Source organism: Pleurodeles waltl, chromosome 9 (assembly GCF_031143425.1).
Source record: "Pleurodeles waltl isolate 20211129_DDA chromosome 9, aPleWal1.hap1.20221129, whole genome shotgun sequence".
NCBI lineage: Eukaryota > Metazoa > Chordata > Amphibia > Caudata > Salamandridae > Pleurodeles > Pleurodeles waltl.
In genome coordinates, this window is record NC_090448.1 from 230,835,296 (window position 1) to 230,852,572 (window position 17,277).

At 38.9% G+C, this 17,277-nt stretch overlaps 1 protein-coding gene across 2 annotated transcripts in view; it reads right to left on the minus strand.

Annotated features, from left to right (window-relative positions):
- Positions 1 to 17,277, minus strand: part of LOC138259114 (calpain-1 catalytic subunit-like) — a 201,272-nt gene that overhangs the window by 40,451 nt on the left and 143,544 nt on the right. For both annotated transcript variants that reach the window (XM_069206610.1, XM_069206609.1), the window contains one exon: positions 5,718 to 5,878. In XM_069206610.1, the coding sequence (XP_069062711.1) occupies positions 5,718 to 5,878 (161 nt within the window). The remainder of the gene's footprint in view (positions 1 to 5,717; positions 5,879 to 17,277) is intronic.

Below are 17,277 nucleotides of genomic sequence, written 5' to 3' on the forward strand. Positions count from 1 at the left end.
TGGTCTAGCCCCCAATCGTCTCACAAAATCAAATACTGAGGCTACTGATCTAGCCAAAATGTTTCTCTTAACCCTTCTTTGCGGGCCCCAAGATCCACTCTCATTGAAAATGACCCCCTGGTATGGAAACATGGTTACTCTAGTCACTTTCTAATTTCCCCGCAAAACGTTCCTCTGTGATTTATTCTTTTGACCAATAACCACTGTATGAGATTTAGAATAGTTTGTATCCATATCAAGGAAAGCCATGAACTCTGTAAAGGGATAAGAAGTAGTAGGAGGTCCACCGCTGTTCCAGCTCACAGGACAGTATCGTCAGCATATATAAGTGCTGGAATAAACTGCGACCCCACCCGGGGAATGTCCTTTGTAGCCATATACAAAGATGAACCCAAATTATTATTGTACAGGGTAAACAATAGTGGGGCCAAAATCCAATCTTGCCTCACCCCATTATGTATTTTTATTGGAGATACCCGGTACCCATTTTGATTGAATCTAACTCTTGCTGTTAGGTCCAGATGCACGTTGTGTAAAAAACTAACAATATTACGATCGAACCCTAAATCAAATAGCAACAACTATAATTTGGATCTGTTAACACGGTCAAAGGCTAGGTGTATTTGTCCTTTTTTGGCCACTATATATTTTTCAATTATCAAATGAAGGATAAGGCACTAATCAAGTGTACCTTTCCCCTGGCTAAGCCCATAGTGGAGGCAAGAAATCAAATTTTTTGTTTCAACCAATTGGACAAATTTGACAATCTTGCCAAAATCACCCTGCCCAAACATTAAAAGATTAATCGGAAAGGGAAATTGACCTATAGCACCTAGGGTCCAACCTGCCTCCCTTAAACACAGGATAACCAATCATCGCAATGAAGCTAGTTAACCCTACCTCCATACAGCATTGAATACATGCGTTAAAGATTTTTGACTAAACCAGTGGGTCATATTTAAATACGTCAGCAGCAATCCCATCTGGACTTGGGCCTTCTTCTTAGACATAGTTGTTATGGCAGTCCCAACCTCCTCCTACCTAAAAGAAACTGCTGCATCCTCCCTGAGTACTCCCAAAGATTGGGTGGGCACAGCTTCCTTTAGCCTACCATAAAATCTCTGAAAAATGCTTTTCCCACGCTTCTGATGGGATTGTGCAATCTACCACTTTGTTTGCTGCTCCAGAAAAAAAAGCAGTGGATAATATTTTCCCAAAACGTTGCGCTAATGCTTAAAGTAAGAGGATTCCAGAGGTACTCCCAAGCTTTCTCCTTAATCTCTCTCTTATGAGTTAGCATAGCATGCTTATAATCCTTTCGTCTCTTTGCTATCTCTGCCCTGTCGCTGGGGATTTTCTTTAAAGCCATTTTCAGACTTTGGTGGGTCTTTGAGCAGTTACAGTCAAACCATCTTCCACCTATGCAAGACCCCTGACTACTTGTGGGCCTAAGATTAATAATAATCTGCTCACTAATTCCTCAATATGCACTCAAAAGTAACTCATTGTTCCCAGAGTCATTCAAACACTGATGAAAATTGGTGTTGTAAGCACCTTAGAGGAAGCTAAGGAAAGCGTCATGTGGGACCTTGCTCCATTTTAGCTTATGCCCCTGGTCATGTGGAATAATCTCACTATTTGTAGGACCAGCATTTTTAATCACAGCATTTGATAATCCCCAATTGAAATATAAAATTAGAGGGTTATGGTAATTAAATTCAGACCACTGTACTTCAAAAGTATGCACAAACTGAGCTGAGCTAGGCAGGCTGAAACAAACAAATAATCAATAACCGTGTTGACCCCCTCTGCACTTAAAAATAGGGACAATAGGCCCTTCCAGACCCTCTCTTATGGCTACCAGATTAAAATCTGACAAGACATCATCAAGCATACTTCCATCTGCAGAGTGTTTGAAGTGACTGGCCTGTTTAGAGACTGTTTTAAAGGAGCTTTCAATATCATAACAGCTCAAGGGGCATATTTGTGTAAGTTAAAACCCTCCATTAAAATAACCAAATAAGGTAATTTGTATTTTTCCTCAAAAACTTGTTAAAAAAGACAGTAGAGCACATAGGTGTTCTGTGGGGGTTTCCCAATCAAAGGAATTATAAAAATTTAACAATAAAATTCTCAGTAAGCCCTCAAACTGGAGGTTGCTGGGTTTTGCCCCTAAACTCTTTGGGTGCCTCTCCCCAAAATCAGACTGGTTTAGAGTGCTGGACTATATTGTCTCCGCATTAGATTGATACCATTGGGATTTATGTAAAGACGCCAGGCGTGATTCTGTTGAATCCAGACGGGCTCTGATGTGCTTAATTGAGCATCTAAAATTGTTTTGAGCCGCCTAAATGTTTCCTCCGGATCACAATTTCCCAAGATAAGGGGAGTTATTTCCTTTCCACAGCCAGCTGAGGGCGGCTGCAACTTCACCCAAGTGGAGCGACTACTACATTTCTTCCGCTTAGTGGCCAGTTCAGCAGGGGATGCAATGCTGAATCCCCTGCTGAGGACCAAAAGAAGGGCCCCTATTAGCTGTGAAGGGAGTGATACCATGAGTGGGCGTTGGACTGTGGCAGATGCGGGTGCTCCACTTTCTCTCGAGGTGTCCTCCTCTGTCAGGTCACCAATGCCAGTTAACTCCAAGCAATCTGTTGCTTCCCCAAGACTATTTGCCTGCCCCAGCGACAACCTGCACTGTGTCAAATCAATTTAATTTCATCAATAACTTGCTCCAACATAGTATCAAAGCTTGTGGGCTTTTGTGTGTGTGTGTGTGTGGGGGGCTGAGCCTCCAACTGCTTTGCACTTCACATACCGCAGAGCAAGGCAAGAAAAGGAAAGTAACTCACTAAGTTGGAGCAGGGTGTGGATGATCTGTGTAAGAGGGGTGGCCCATCCCAGACCTGTCCGGCAACAGATGGCCCACCCTCCCTAGCGCGCCCATGCACGTCCCACACCCTGGGACTTTGCAGGCACTTTTGTAGCACTTTGGGCCCACCATGTGCTGCTGTACAAGGTTGCAGGGCTCCGTCTCCCGTCCTGATGCTGCCTAGGACAAGCAGTCCTTATACAAACAAAGATGTGCTCAGTAATATTTTTAGCTAGGTTGAGGAACATAGGGGAATACTAAAGTCTCTTTTATAAAGGCTGAATTGATGATAAGATTGGATTTCCTTTTAGGAGCTCATACGAAGTGGGTTTGGTATTAATTAAGCTTTTCTTTCAGTCTATGTGATATGCGTGTCTTGCAGGTAAGCCAGAGGCGATACAATGTACTAGGACAAGACATGGATCTTTCATTTCAGCGTGCACGGGACACAGATGTGAGACATTTCTTAGGTGGTAGCACAATGCGTATATTTGTCAAACTATGTGAATTGTGATAATAATTACTCTTCAAAATTCTGGCAACAGAGCTGATTGTTGTAAACTATGGTACCTTTCAAATTTTGTGAATAGAGCTGTCATTTTCGCGTCTCAATAGACATAGTTTCATCATAGTTTTGTAATAAGCATCTAGCATAATGGCAAGTCAAAGTGGGCACAGGGTAACAAGATACGTGCCTGAGAGGAAATGTTGTACCAAGACACCGGTTCGATCTTTTATTGCAGCACATAGGTGACTAATATAGCGACGGCTACGGGAGACATTCATTTGTTGGTAATTATTCGTAAATGTTTGGTCAAACAATGCGAATCGTGACAATAATTACCTTTCAAATTTTGGGCATAGAGTTGTCAGTTTCGGAGTCTTAACAGGTCTGTCTACATGGACATCGGATAGTAAGAAGGGTGTGGCGTAGAGGTTAACCAAAATGGATAACGTGTAATAAGATACCGGCTAGATCTTCCACTGTAGCATTCATATGATAAATACCGGTAGTTTTATCGGAGATTTTTATTATTGGGTTAACATATGCGCTAAACAATATGAAACAGGTAATAAGTATTTCTCTAAATTGCAAAAAGAGTGGGTTGTTTTGTTAGTTGTACCTGTAAAGTATGTACACGGACTTGTACACGATGGGTCGAAGTCAAGGTCTATAATACGTACCAAGATTATTAGTTAATAAACTCTTTTTATGCTTCTTTGGGTAATTACCAGTTAGGTGAAAGTGTTAGGAGACAACCTGACATCGTGTTTGTTTTGAAAGCAATCTTTTGGCATTGTGATTTCATAGACGGATAAAGATACAATGGATTGTAATACCGGAAGTGAATGGTGATTGCGTCCTGGGGTCGAAACTCATGGTCAATGTTTGGTGGGGTTTTCAAATGTAGTATAAATAGTGTCTGTAGGATCAGGACCGGTTTCGTCCATGGAGAGGTGATTGCGTTGTGTGCTTATACCTGATTTATCGGTAAGATAATTCTCGTTCTGTTGGGTGTTTGCATAGAGTTGGATCGACTTTTGCTGTTTAAAGTCTCAGCAACGATATAATTTTAATTATTTTTAGGTTCCCTTATAATGGGGTTTTTGAAAATGGCAGCATTAATTTGAGGATCCATCAAGGTGGACTTTACAAAGAAAAGGTACTAGTAACTAGTGTTGGGGATGTGATTGGTCACTATAGCTAGAGAGTGTTTGATGTTTTATCCTATTGTGCAACATTTATGTCATTTTTTTAGATGCTCATATCACGGTGTCGTGCATTTGCATAAGGAGTGGATGTTTGCGTGCTAGAAGCAATGCTGAAATAAGGTGTTAGGCGGTTACAATTTCATTTGGAGGTTTTCACTCGCCAAGGTGGACTCTGCAATAATAAGGTAATAGAAACTAAGATTTAGCTACGAGTACGGCAATGGGTGCATTGTTCGAAACTCCGATGAGGGAAGAACTTAAATATGATTTTCTTTTCTGTTCTTTTTTGTCATTGTTGTCATACCCTTATCAAGGGGTTGGAGATTGACTGAATAAGCAAACGAGTTTGTTGGTTCTGAAGAAATAATGGAATAACGTAGTGATTGGCTAAACCACTTTTGGAGCCTTGGATTAATTACGTGTTATCATACAATGGTGATAATTAATTAAGGGTGAGGATGCTGGATAGTAGACTTTGAGATGGTGGGTACATTAGTGTATCATGCATAATGTTGAGAGTTTTTTTGGGATATTACAGACCTCAAGTGGGGGCAGTGGAAATCGAGTATGTTTTACAGCAGTAAATTTCTCTGATGCTTCGAAGTGGAAAATCATGGGAAACACATACTCATGTATAGGACTCATGAGTCAATAGATATTTAGTTACAACTGTGATGTTCTGTTAATAAATGAGCTTTTGTTAAATCTTTTAGTAAGTGTTTCTTTTTTTATATTTGCATACCAGTGATCGTTCCCGTGGAGTGTGTATATATATATATATATATATATATATATATATATATATATATATATATATATATATATATATATATATATATATATATATACACATATATATATATAGTTGACATTTCCTGATATTGTCAAGAACGTGTGAATTTTGTACTTTTTTGTTATCCTATAATTAATATATTTTTATCTGACAGCCATGAAGAAGGAACAGTGTCCTGGAACAGTGTCCTGAAACACGTGTTAGTTGGGCTATGATCGGAACTCGTATTCAATAAAAGAATCTCAGCATAACCAAGAAGTGAACGTTCTCAAATAGTGAACTATTTGTAGCATATTATCTATGAATACATATACACACGTACACACACACAACACTTACCTTGAAGATGTGTATACCTATACACATGCCGGCAGCCTTCCTGAGACGCTGGTGTTTCTGCGTGAGGGCAATGATGAAGCTGCATGCTTGACCGGGGTCACCTGGGTTGTGGTCCTGCTCCAGAAGATTCAGGGTAAACTGGGGGTTCAGCCAATAAAGCTCTACAGCAATCCAGAAAACAAAACATCATTAGAAGTACAAGGTGTTTAGTCCTTCAAAAATAGTAACTATTTATTAATCCTTGCAAAATAGGATACTCCTAGAAACCACAACCACCACCTAACTCTACATTATGAAATATCATACCCACATAATATAGGGAGGAATTTATATATAATTTATTTTGCTTTTAATTTTTTTTAGTGCCCTCTATGCCACGGTGTTACAGTGGTATTGAAGAAAATCAAATTATTGTATACCCATTTTTATATATTGTGGTTCTATCACAAAAAGGTGTCACCATGCCTCACTAAATACAGCAATAAAGAGGACATGAACTAATTTCAGAATAACTACAAACTTTAATTTTCTCCCATATGGTTGGAGGTAACTCTGCTCCATGGCCCTAGCGACACCACATGAGCACCCCAGAAAGGCATACTACACACTGTGACACGTCTCATCACAGACTTGAAGAAGTTTGATCACATCAACTCGGTGCAGAAGAAACAACACTTTCTTCCACTACAAATCTGTAGCATCTTCAAGACCAGCTGCATCCCTTACAAGGCCACTGGAAACCAAAATCTGGCATACCTCATCAGGAAACTAAACACCACAGATGGACAGCACCACACAATGTGCCAGAATATCACCAGAGTTTGAGACAAAATCCCTCAAAAAGGAAATAACCAGAAGTCAGGCTTTCGCTAACATACACAGGATCTGGAGCAACATATGGATCAACACAACAGTTGATCTGACACTCCTCCAAGCCACAAATAAATTGGAGAGACATCTCTTCGTGGGTGTGCACCCTAAATATCGAACAAAGACTATTGTGGTATAGAAATATTGAGGACAAAATATTGAAACTGAAATATCGAAAGGCATGTAAATATAGATTTCCTATACCTAACACCACTATTGAAAGTCTGTAGGTTTCTCTACCTATATTTACATATATACATATAAATATTACCTAGTGGTGGTCGCCACTAGGTAGTTATAGTTAGGACCAAATTTCTATTGAAAGAGCATTTTTGTTTTGCCAACCCTAGGACATAGCTGTTTGCTGTGGTTTGGCTGCAGCTCTGAGGTGATCCGTCAAGCAGTTGGATGAGAAAAAGGGGGGGGGGGGGTCTCAAAATGCATTTCCCCATTCATTTTCCCGTAGTGTCTCTAGACATGCTTACAGTCCAAACAGCAAAGCCTTGGTTGGCTGCCCGCAACCTGACAGAAAAGTTGCAGCTGCCATTTTGTTTGTCGCATCGGCTTGGGGGTGGGAAAGTAAGAGTGCAAAAACACATAAGGGGTCAGGATACATGTATCCTGACCCCATAGGACACATAGAGGGCTAAAAATTGCCCAATTATTTATTTTGCCCCGATCTGCGGATCCACAGGTGGATCCACGGATCCAGAGAAAAAAAAAAAACACCCATTGCATCCAACCTCATGCTGCGCATGGCTGAAGGCTTGGGTGCATGCAGGAGGGTTGGCTGCTGGGTCTGGCCATTGGCCAGGCACTTTGGCTAACCTCAAATATTAAAAATAGTCCAACATACATACTAATCCCTACAAGACCACATACCCCTAAGAAACACCAAGTGATTAGTTACATCTACTTTTCTTCATAACCAATCGGGATCATACTTGGAACACACAGATATGCTATTGGTTATGACTTATTTCATTTTGGAGAATAATGTATTTATTTATGAAGGAGATTGGTACAAACAGGCCCAAGGAGTAGCTATGGGTTCAAGATTTTGACCATTGTATGCCAATTTATATGTGGGTTTGTTCGAAAAAATAAACATTTGGCACAATGGACCCCCCCCCATTTAACTGAACATATCTTTTTCTGGGGACGATACATAGACGATGTCCTAATGATTTGGACAGGAAGAGAGCCATTACTGATAGAATTTGTCAATCACATTAATACAAATGACTTCAATATAAAAATGACACATGAACACAGCAAGGATCGGATACCATTTTTAGACTTGGAATTTTTTACTGGGAACAGTACAGTTCATTCTCAAACATATCGGAAACCAACGGCTTGCAATGCAGTATAAAATGCAAATAGTTCACACCCTAGGACTCCGATAAATGCCATACCTTTTGTGGAAATGATCCGGACAAAAAGGAATTGCTGTAGGCCAGATTCTTGTGAAAGTGAATTGGAATGTTTGGAAAATAGATTTATCAAAAGAGGTTATTCGAGGCAGATTATAAAATAAAGCCAGAGATAAGATCAACAAGTTGCCGAGATCCTCACTTTTGGAAAAAAACGAGTAAAATCCCAAAATTTACCTTTTCAAAATTCTATATGGTTTTGCACACCGTTTATTCAAAATAGTCAGGATATATACAGAATTTTCCTTAAACATTGGAATATTCTACACACTGACAGCACTTTTAAACTAATGTTACCAATTAAGCCCAAAATAATTCATAAGAGGGGTATAACCATCAGAGATCTGGTCTGCAAAAGCTGTCTACCACCAATTAAGGCCAATCTGAATACATGGCTGCCGGTGAAACCAATTGGCTTCTACAAATGTAGTAACTGAAACATGTGTCATATAGCTCGACACAAAACATTTGCCTTTAACTTTAATGACAACAAATCCCAAAAAATCCAATCCTTCATAAATTGCAACGCTAAATGTGTTGTGTATATATTGTTATATGATTGTGGTAAGATCTATGTAGGGAGTACCATTAGGTCCCTGAAAGAAAGAATGAGGCCAGGTGAATAATTAGACTTAAGAGTACTGAATTGGGCATGAATTTGGATCATGAAATGCACCATTTCCTATAACCATGTGATCAGAGCGTATTGTTTTGATTTAGAGAAGCAATTGACGATACTAGCTATCGATCTTTAAAATGATTAAAAAAGTTTAATTCAACAATTATGAACGACGATGTCGGAGGTTTGTCTGATCACCTGACATGTTTTTTGTATCTCAAACTGTATACATAATGATTTACGGATCTAATTTTTTCTTTTTGTGACTGTTTTATTTGAATCAACATCATTATGATTGACTGAGTTAAAGATGTTCTCATATAATTATGTCACTTTCCACTTTCTATGTATTGATACATCCGTTCATTTTCTAATGAGATATTGTCCCCTGTTTTCTCATTCAAATACATCAGTTTTTGAAACTATATTCCTACACATGATTTTCTTATATTTCTTGATGATTGGTGGAATGAGTTATATGACGAATATGTATACTAGTTATGCAGAGTTTTTTGGTGTTGTACATGGCATATGGCCATAAGACAGAATAAGGAATATAAATTTGGACTTATATCTGAATTTTGATTGGCTCATGAATTTTTTAGGAGTGGTCGAGATAGTCTTGAAATTATGATAATAGCCATTGCAATCAATATGGTTATATAAGAATCTTTGGAAAAATAATACATCATTGAACCATTTGATGTACAGGAGATGACTTTACTCGCAAGTGTGCCTATTTTAGTTCCCTTTTGGCCAATTCCAATATGGCCCCCACATCTGAGATGAACATGCTGAGGATTTGGGGTGCTTTGTTAAATAATAGGGTTTTTATGTTAATTGGCATATCAAAGTCTTTGTTTATTGTGTAAATATTAAATGAGAACTAATGATTAATTTAGATCGATCTAGGTATATGTGAATATACCCTTTATCAGCGTATCTGCTGTGGTTCCATTCGACTCATCTCACGATGGTTGTTGAATCCAAAGCGACTATGTTATTATGTCTTATTATAGATTATCAATGGGCAGCTGTTTTTATGTTAATTGTTATGTAATTTGTTGGCAATTTCAAAGAAAACATGAAATAGAATATCTTTTTTTCGAACGGTATTCTAACGATTTATTTAGATCATAGCGCGAAGCCGTGCAGTTCAAACATGACGACTACCATCACTAAAGCATGGATTGACGCAGCAGACGCGCCAAATTCTAGTGAATTGCACTACAATGAGGATAGAACTGGATATGTTCGGATTGTTTGGCGTCTCGATGGATATGACGCATTCATGAGGTTCGAGTATAACTTTACGAAGTACAAGGGCAATGGATTAGAGGTAGTGAGTTATTTCTTAATTACAACTTAAAATGAGAAGTATATAGTGATATCGTAATTGCAACTTTGAGTATTGAAATGTTTTTCTTTATCAAATACTGCCATTAGAAGTCACCACTTTTCGATATCGACTGTAGCAAGAATACAGTATTTTGGAATAGTAGCAGCAACAATAGCATTGGAGGTAGCCATTTTTTCAAAAGGTCGCTTTGTTTAGGATTGCACGAGTAACATGTGATATCCTATATTCGTAGGTTAGTGGATTCATCTTTGGTGCTTTTTTTGTTTGACTAGCTGCTTGGTTATATTTTCCATATACTTATTTTGGTTGTTATGTGTTTGTTTTTTTGCAGTTATTAGGGATTACGCATTTGTTACTCTAAAATGAGAATTGGCTACAACTTAGACGGAAATTCCCAGGGAAAATGATGACTTTGGATCAACTTTACTGAAAAATAAGAGTATACTTGTTAATTAAACAACTATCTATAAGGTTGGTGTGAGGAATTGATTAGTTACCTAGGGGTGACATATATATTAGAATAGTGTGTGGTTATAGGACATTGGTCTTTTCTCCTCTATCATTAGCGATGTCATAGAAGAAAATGGATCACATTTTATGTTAAGAGGTACATTTAAAAATAAAAAAATATTTTTGCAATTACAGGAGAAAATATCTATTTACAATATTATTTGCTTGTCACACATTTTGGATTAACTCACCATGTGGTTACAATGGGATCTATCACTTTTTGCGTTGGTTTGTTTTATTCCAATCTTTCTGTCTTCACTATATCCTAAATATCTTTGGTGATTTGTGTAGGTTTTAAGTAGATGTAACTAATCACTTGGTGTTTCTTAGGGGTATGTGGTCTTGTATGGATTAGTATATATGTTGGACTATTTTTAAAATTTGTATATGTATTGTGTACGTGAATTATACAAGGAAATGTGATTTGATAGCATTTAACAAGAACCCTTTTTATGAGGTTTAGTAGTTTGTTGGATTAACAAAAATTAAGATTTTTTCATTCTTTTGGTTATACCCTTGTCATATGCATTCAATCAGCCTTGAAAAAGTCCTATAAAAGGACGAAACACATGTCCGCTGAATCCTGTTAACTTCAGCCATTGGCTGAATCCTGTCAACATCTGTAAAGACTGTTCTTAGTTGGACCTCTTATGAATTGGTCACATAACGTGATTGTAATTCATGTAATTTTATATTATAACTTTAGGTTTGTTAGGTTATTTATGTATTTTGGTATGGATTTGTTTTTTGTGTTTAATAAATGGTTGGATTTTATTTGCCACATACCTAATTCTATTTTTGTGTAAAAAGATTTTTCAAATAGATAATTTGTCTGTATTGATATACAATCGAATATTGATTTTGTTATTTCTGTGAAATTTAGGAATTCCTATACATGTGTGCTCCACTAACTGTTTTTTGTTTTGTGAGTAACTGGTTTAAATGTATTTTATTTCAGTACATGTACTTTGGCAGCAGGTACGCGCTTAGTGTGTGAGCAATATCCATTAAAATATTCAAACTGATAGGAATGTGCAGCTAAGAAACAGTCATTGTTGCCATCATCTAGTACTTTGGCTAACCTTTGCTGCACCCGGCCTTTGGCCATGCGCGACGCTGCTTATATTTACGTATGTGCGTGCTAAAAAATAAAGAGAAATTCACTGAAAAACCAAAGGTTTCAGGGACGTTATAGTTAGGTCCTGAATTTACTCGCACAAAACCACTGAAATTCAGCAGTTATAGTTATAGTTAACTCAAGCAACTGTAACTTGTGCCCTAAGGTAACTATAACTAGCCATGCACATCTAATTACTCCACATATTACATCACTGATGACACCTTTTGTGGCATCTTGATATTATCACTGCAACATTTGCAATAACTTTATTGATGAAAATACAGTGCTTGGTGGGGTGTGAGTTATAGTTACCTTACAGTGCAAGTTATAGTTACTTGAGTTAAACATAACTATAAATGCTGAATTTCAATGGTTCAGTGCGAGTCAATTCAGAATCTAAATAGGACATCCCTGTACCTTTTGTTTTTTCAGTGAAAAAACAATATATATATATATATATATATATATATATATATATACGGAAAATGTTATTTACCAAGTAGACATCTGTTCATCGCATGTAGTGCTGTAGGTTCACATGCTTTGCATAAGTCTGCCATCTAGTGTTGGGCTTGGAGGGTTACAAGTTGCTTTTCTTCTAATAAGGTTTTCAAGTCATGAGATCGAGTGACTTCTCTCGGTGATAGTGCGCATGGGCATTGAGTCCTTTGTTAGATTGTTTTCCCGCAGGAGGGTGAACTAAAGAGTGTGCTAGTGTATATGTACATATATAGTAAAGAAATGAGACTTCCATTCAATGTATACTCATATTTACAATATATAATACTACAACGGCCACAGGCTTCTGGGGAAGAGGGAGGAGGCATGTGAATCTACAGCACTACATGCCACGAACAGATGTCTACTAGGTAAGTAACATTTTCCGTTCAATAGAATGTGTAGCCGTTAATACACATTCTTTGCACAGACTGTAAAGCAGTCCCCTCACAAAAATAAGCAGTGGCTAGCCTGTAGGAGGTGGAGTAGTTTGAAATAGTGTTCTAAGCACTGCCTGTCCAACATTTGTTTGTTGATGAGATAATACATCCACACAGTAGTGTTTAGTAAATGTGTGTGGTATAGACCATGTGGCTGCTTTACATATGTCTGCCAATGGTATATTCCCTAAGAATGCCATTGATGCCCCTTTTTTCCTAGTGGAATGAGGTTTAGAAGTTATTGGTAACAGCCTTTTAGCTTTAAGATAGCAGGTTTGTATACATTTGACTATCCATCGTGATAATCTGGTTTTTGGAATGGGATTCCCTTTGTGAGGTTGTTGAAATGCCACAAAAAGTTGCTTGGATTTTTTAAAATCTTTTGTTCTGTCTATATAGTATATGAGAAATCTTTTAATATCAAGGGTGTGAAGAGCTCTTTCAGCAACTGAATCTGGCTGTGGGAAGAAGACTGGCATTTCTACTGACTGATTGATATGAAAGGGTGAAACTATCTTTGGTAGGAATTTTGGGTTTGTTCAAAGAACTGTTTTGTGTTTGTGAATTTGACAGAAAGGTTTCTCTAAAGTGAACGCTTGAATTTCACTAACCCTCCTTAATGAAGTGATTGCTACTAAAAAAGCAAACTTCCATGATAAAAACTGAAGAGGGCAGGAATGCATGGGTTCAAAAGTTGGCCCCAATAAGTCTGGTGAGTACATGAGTACAATATTAAGATTCCACACAAGGACTGGTGGAACTCTGGGTGGAATAACCCTTTTAAGATCCTCCATAAAAGCTTTTATAACAGGAATCCTAAACAGAGAAGTATGTTGTCTGTTTTAGATGTAAACAGCTATTGCTGTTAACAGGATTCTAATAGAGGAATATGCGAGGTTTGATTTTTGTAAGTGTAGTAAATAGCAAACAATATCCTGTACTGATGCTTTAAGTGGGCCAATGTTTTTAGATTGACAATAATAGAGAAACCGCTTCCATTTAGCTGCACAACATTGTCTTGTTGTGGGTTTGCATGCTTCCTTTGGAATATCCATACATTCTGATGGAAGCTGTAAGAAGTCAAACTCTATGACTTCAGGAGACAAATTGCCAGGTTGAGTATGCTGGGATTTGGCTGTCTGATTTGACCTCTCCTTTGAGTCAACAGGTCTGGTCAGGTGTGGAAGTTCGTGATGTGGTACCACAGACAGGTCCAATAGAGTTGTGTACCAATGTTGGCGTGCCCACGTGGGAGCTATGAGTATCGTGGTGAGTGAGATTTGTTTCCTCTTTTTGATCAGAAATGGAATTAGTTGTGCATTCCTGGGATATATTCCACCACTAATTGAATGCAATTGTGTATTGCCCATTTCCACAGTCTGTTCTAGAAGGGACAATTGTGATGAATGTGTCACCCCCTGTTTTTGCAGATAATGCATTGTGATCATATTGTCTGTCCTTAATAATACTATTTTGTGTGTGATTTGTGTCTGAAAAGCTTTGAGTGCTAGGAATACTGCTAGTAATTCCAAGTGGTTTATGTGATAAATTTGTTGGATTGAGTCCCATTCCCCCTGTATAGTGAGGTTGTTGAGATGACCTCCCCAACCTATCATTGATGCATCTGTTGTGATTATGGTCTGAGGCACCGGGTCCTGAAAGGGCCACCCTTTTGATAAGTTGGTGGAATTCCACCACTGCAGAGAGTGGTAGGTTTGGCGGTCCAACAACACTAGATCCTGAATCTGAGCATGCGAATGAGACAATTTTTTAGAGATACATTGCTGTAGTGGTCTCATGTGGAGTCTGGCATTGGGTACTATTGCTATGCATGAAGCCATCATCCCTAATAGTTTCATCACCAACTTTACTGTGTAAGAGTGGTTGTATTGTTTTTGGGATATGAGATTGTGAAATGTTTGAATCCTGACTGGGTTTGGGTGTGCCAATGCTGATTGAGTGTTTAGAATTGCTCCTAAGTACAGTTGTATATGTGATGGTTGCAGGTGAGATTTTTGGTAATTCATGGTGAATCCTAGATTGTGTAGGAGGTTAATGGTGTGTTGAGTACGTTGTTGACAAATTTGAAGTGTACTGGCTTTTATAAGCCAGTCATCGAGATATGTGAAGACACGTATGTGTTGTCTCCTGAGGAATGCTGCAACCACAGCTAAGCATTTGGTGAACATCCTTGGTGCTGTTGTTACCCCAAATGGTAGCACTCTGAACTGGTAGTGCTTTCCTGCTACAACAAATCTTAGATACCTTTGCTGTGCTGGGTGTATGGGAATGTGGAAATAAGCATCCTTGAGGTCTAATGCTGTCATGTAATCCTGTTTTTGTAATATGGGAATGCTGTCCTTTAAAGTGACCATATGGAAGTATTCTGACAGTATGTATAGATTTAGGTGTCTGTGATCTAAAATTGGTCAGAGAGTACCATCTTTCTTTGGTATGAGGAAGTATAGTGAATATACTCCTGATCCTTGTTGGAATATAGGTACTGTTTCTATGGCTTCCTTGAGCAGTAGTGAGTGTACCTCTTGTTTTAAAAGAGTAAGATGCTCCTGAGTAAGTTTGTGTGAATGATAAGGAATGTTTGGTAGTGTGAAAATGAGTTCAAGACAGTAACCATGTTGGATAATTGACAGAAACACTGATCTGAAGTGATGTGCCATTGTCGGTAGAATTTTACCAGTCTTCCTCCCACAAGAGATGTGTGCTCTGTGGGGATGGTGAGAAAGTCACTGTTTACTTGATTGAGAGGAACCTCTGGAAGTGGACGGTTTACCTCTTCCTCTATTGTAAGATCCTCTATTGGAGCCTCTAAATGATACTTTAGTAGAATTTTGAGGATTGCTTTTGTTGGGAAGTTGCTGTTTCTTAAGCCAATGGTTTGAACCTCCCTCTATACTGTGGTCTACGAAAAGTACCTCTACTGGATGAGGTATATAACGCACCTATTGCTTTGGCTGTTTCAGAATCTTTTTTTAACTTTGTCTATGGTTGTGTCAAGCTCAGGGCCAAATAGATATTGTTTGTCAAAGGACATATTTAACACCACCTGTTGTATTTCAGGTTTGAACCCTGAACATCTTAACCAGGCATGTCTTCTAATAGGCACACTGGTGTTGAATGATCTAGCTGCTGTATCAGCTGCATCCTAGTAGATCTAATAGCATTGTTAGATATCACTTGCCCTTCAGTTATTATCTGTTGGCCCCTCTTTTGGTGTTCTGGAGGGAGGTACTACAACTGTTCTTCCATCTCATCCCAGTGGGCCCTATCATAGCTAGCCAAAAGAGCCTGTGAGTTGGCTATCCTCCCATTTGCAGCGTGCGAAGCTACTCTTTTACCTGCTGCATCTATTTTCTTATTCTCCTTGTCTGGAGGAGGAGCATCTCCTGTGGACTGACTGTTGGCCCTTTTTCTTGCTGTGTTTAGTACAATTGAGTCAGGTGGTAATTGAGTTTTTATAAACACTGGGTCTGAGGGTGCAGGTTTACATTTTTTATCTACTCTAGGAGTGATAATTCTGGCCTTTACCGGTTCCTGGAAAATATCAGAAGCATGTCTGAGCATTCATGGAAGCATTGGAAGACATTGATATTGTTTATGTGTAGACGCTAGTGTGTTGAAAAGGAAATGTTGTCCTCTCTGATCTGTATGCATCTGCACATTATGATAGGCAGAAGCTCTGGCCACTACTTGATTGTATGCTGTAGTGTCTTCTGGTGGTGAAGGTCTGGCAGGATATAAGTCTGGATCATTTGGCAGAATGAAATCAGGGTCAAATGTATCCCATGGATCTTTGTCCTGCTGGTCATCACTAAAGTCATTCCTGTGTGGTGATAATGAGGATGTGTGTAGTTACAACTGTGCTTCATATTTGGGTGATGGAAGTGTGGAAGGAAGAGCAGGAGAATGTGGTGGTGAAGGATGTTTGTGTTTTGTAGCCCCTTCATGCTTTTTACCCTGGAGACCTTTTTTGATGGAGGTACATCCATTAAAGTGTCTCTAAAAGTCAATTTCATTTGGACATTAGAGAGGAAGCAATTATTCTCCCTGTGTCCTTTTGAATGTGTAGTTTTCACTGTTTAGCGTCCATCGCCTCCAAAAACGGGTTGTATATCCAAGGATTCATGGGCAGAAGTAGTCTGCTTGCTACCCGTGCCTGTCAACTCTGAAGGTTTGTGTGTGGAGTGCTTTGCTCGAACCGAAAACATCGGCTCTGAAGGTAGTGTAGATTTCTTCAGCTCCAAAGATTTCCCTTCTGATTTTTGGCTCAATTCTGAGACTGTTGTCGAAGTCTGGTTGGTCAATTCCGAATGCACTTTAGTCTTTAATCTTGGTGCAGACCCCAGAGGTTGGTCATCCGTACTTACTTTACGGATCCGGCCATGGCCCGAAGGCAGTGGAGGACCGACGACTAGTGCTGGAGTCTTTTTTAATATTTTTGTATGGTCGGGTTGTAATCAGCCAGGCGGCGCTGAGTTCCGCGCCGCCATGGTTTGTTCCAAGCCCGACCGCTGTCACGCCGTTGAGATCTATGATCCTGGTGGGGATGGCAGTCTTTAGGCGGGTCCGCCCGCCAAAGTTGTAATTTGGTGTTCGGAGCTCACAGCCACAAGGCTGGCAGTTCTAGGACTGTCAGCCTCGTAACTAAGCCAATAGTTTATAAAAGTTGTACTGAGCACCACATTCATA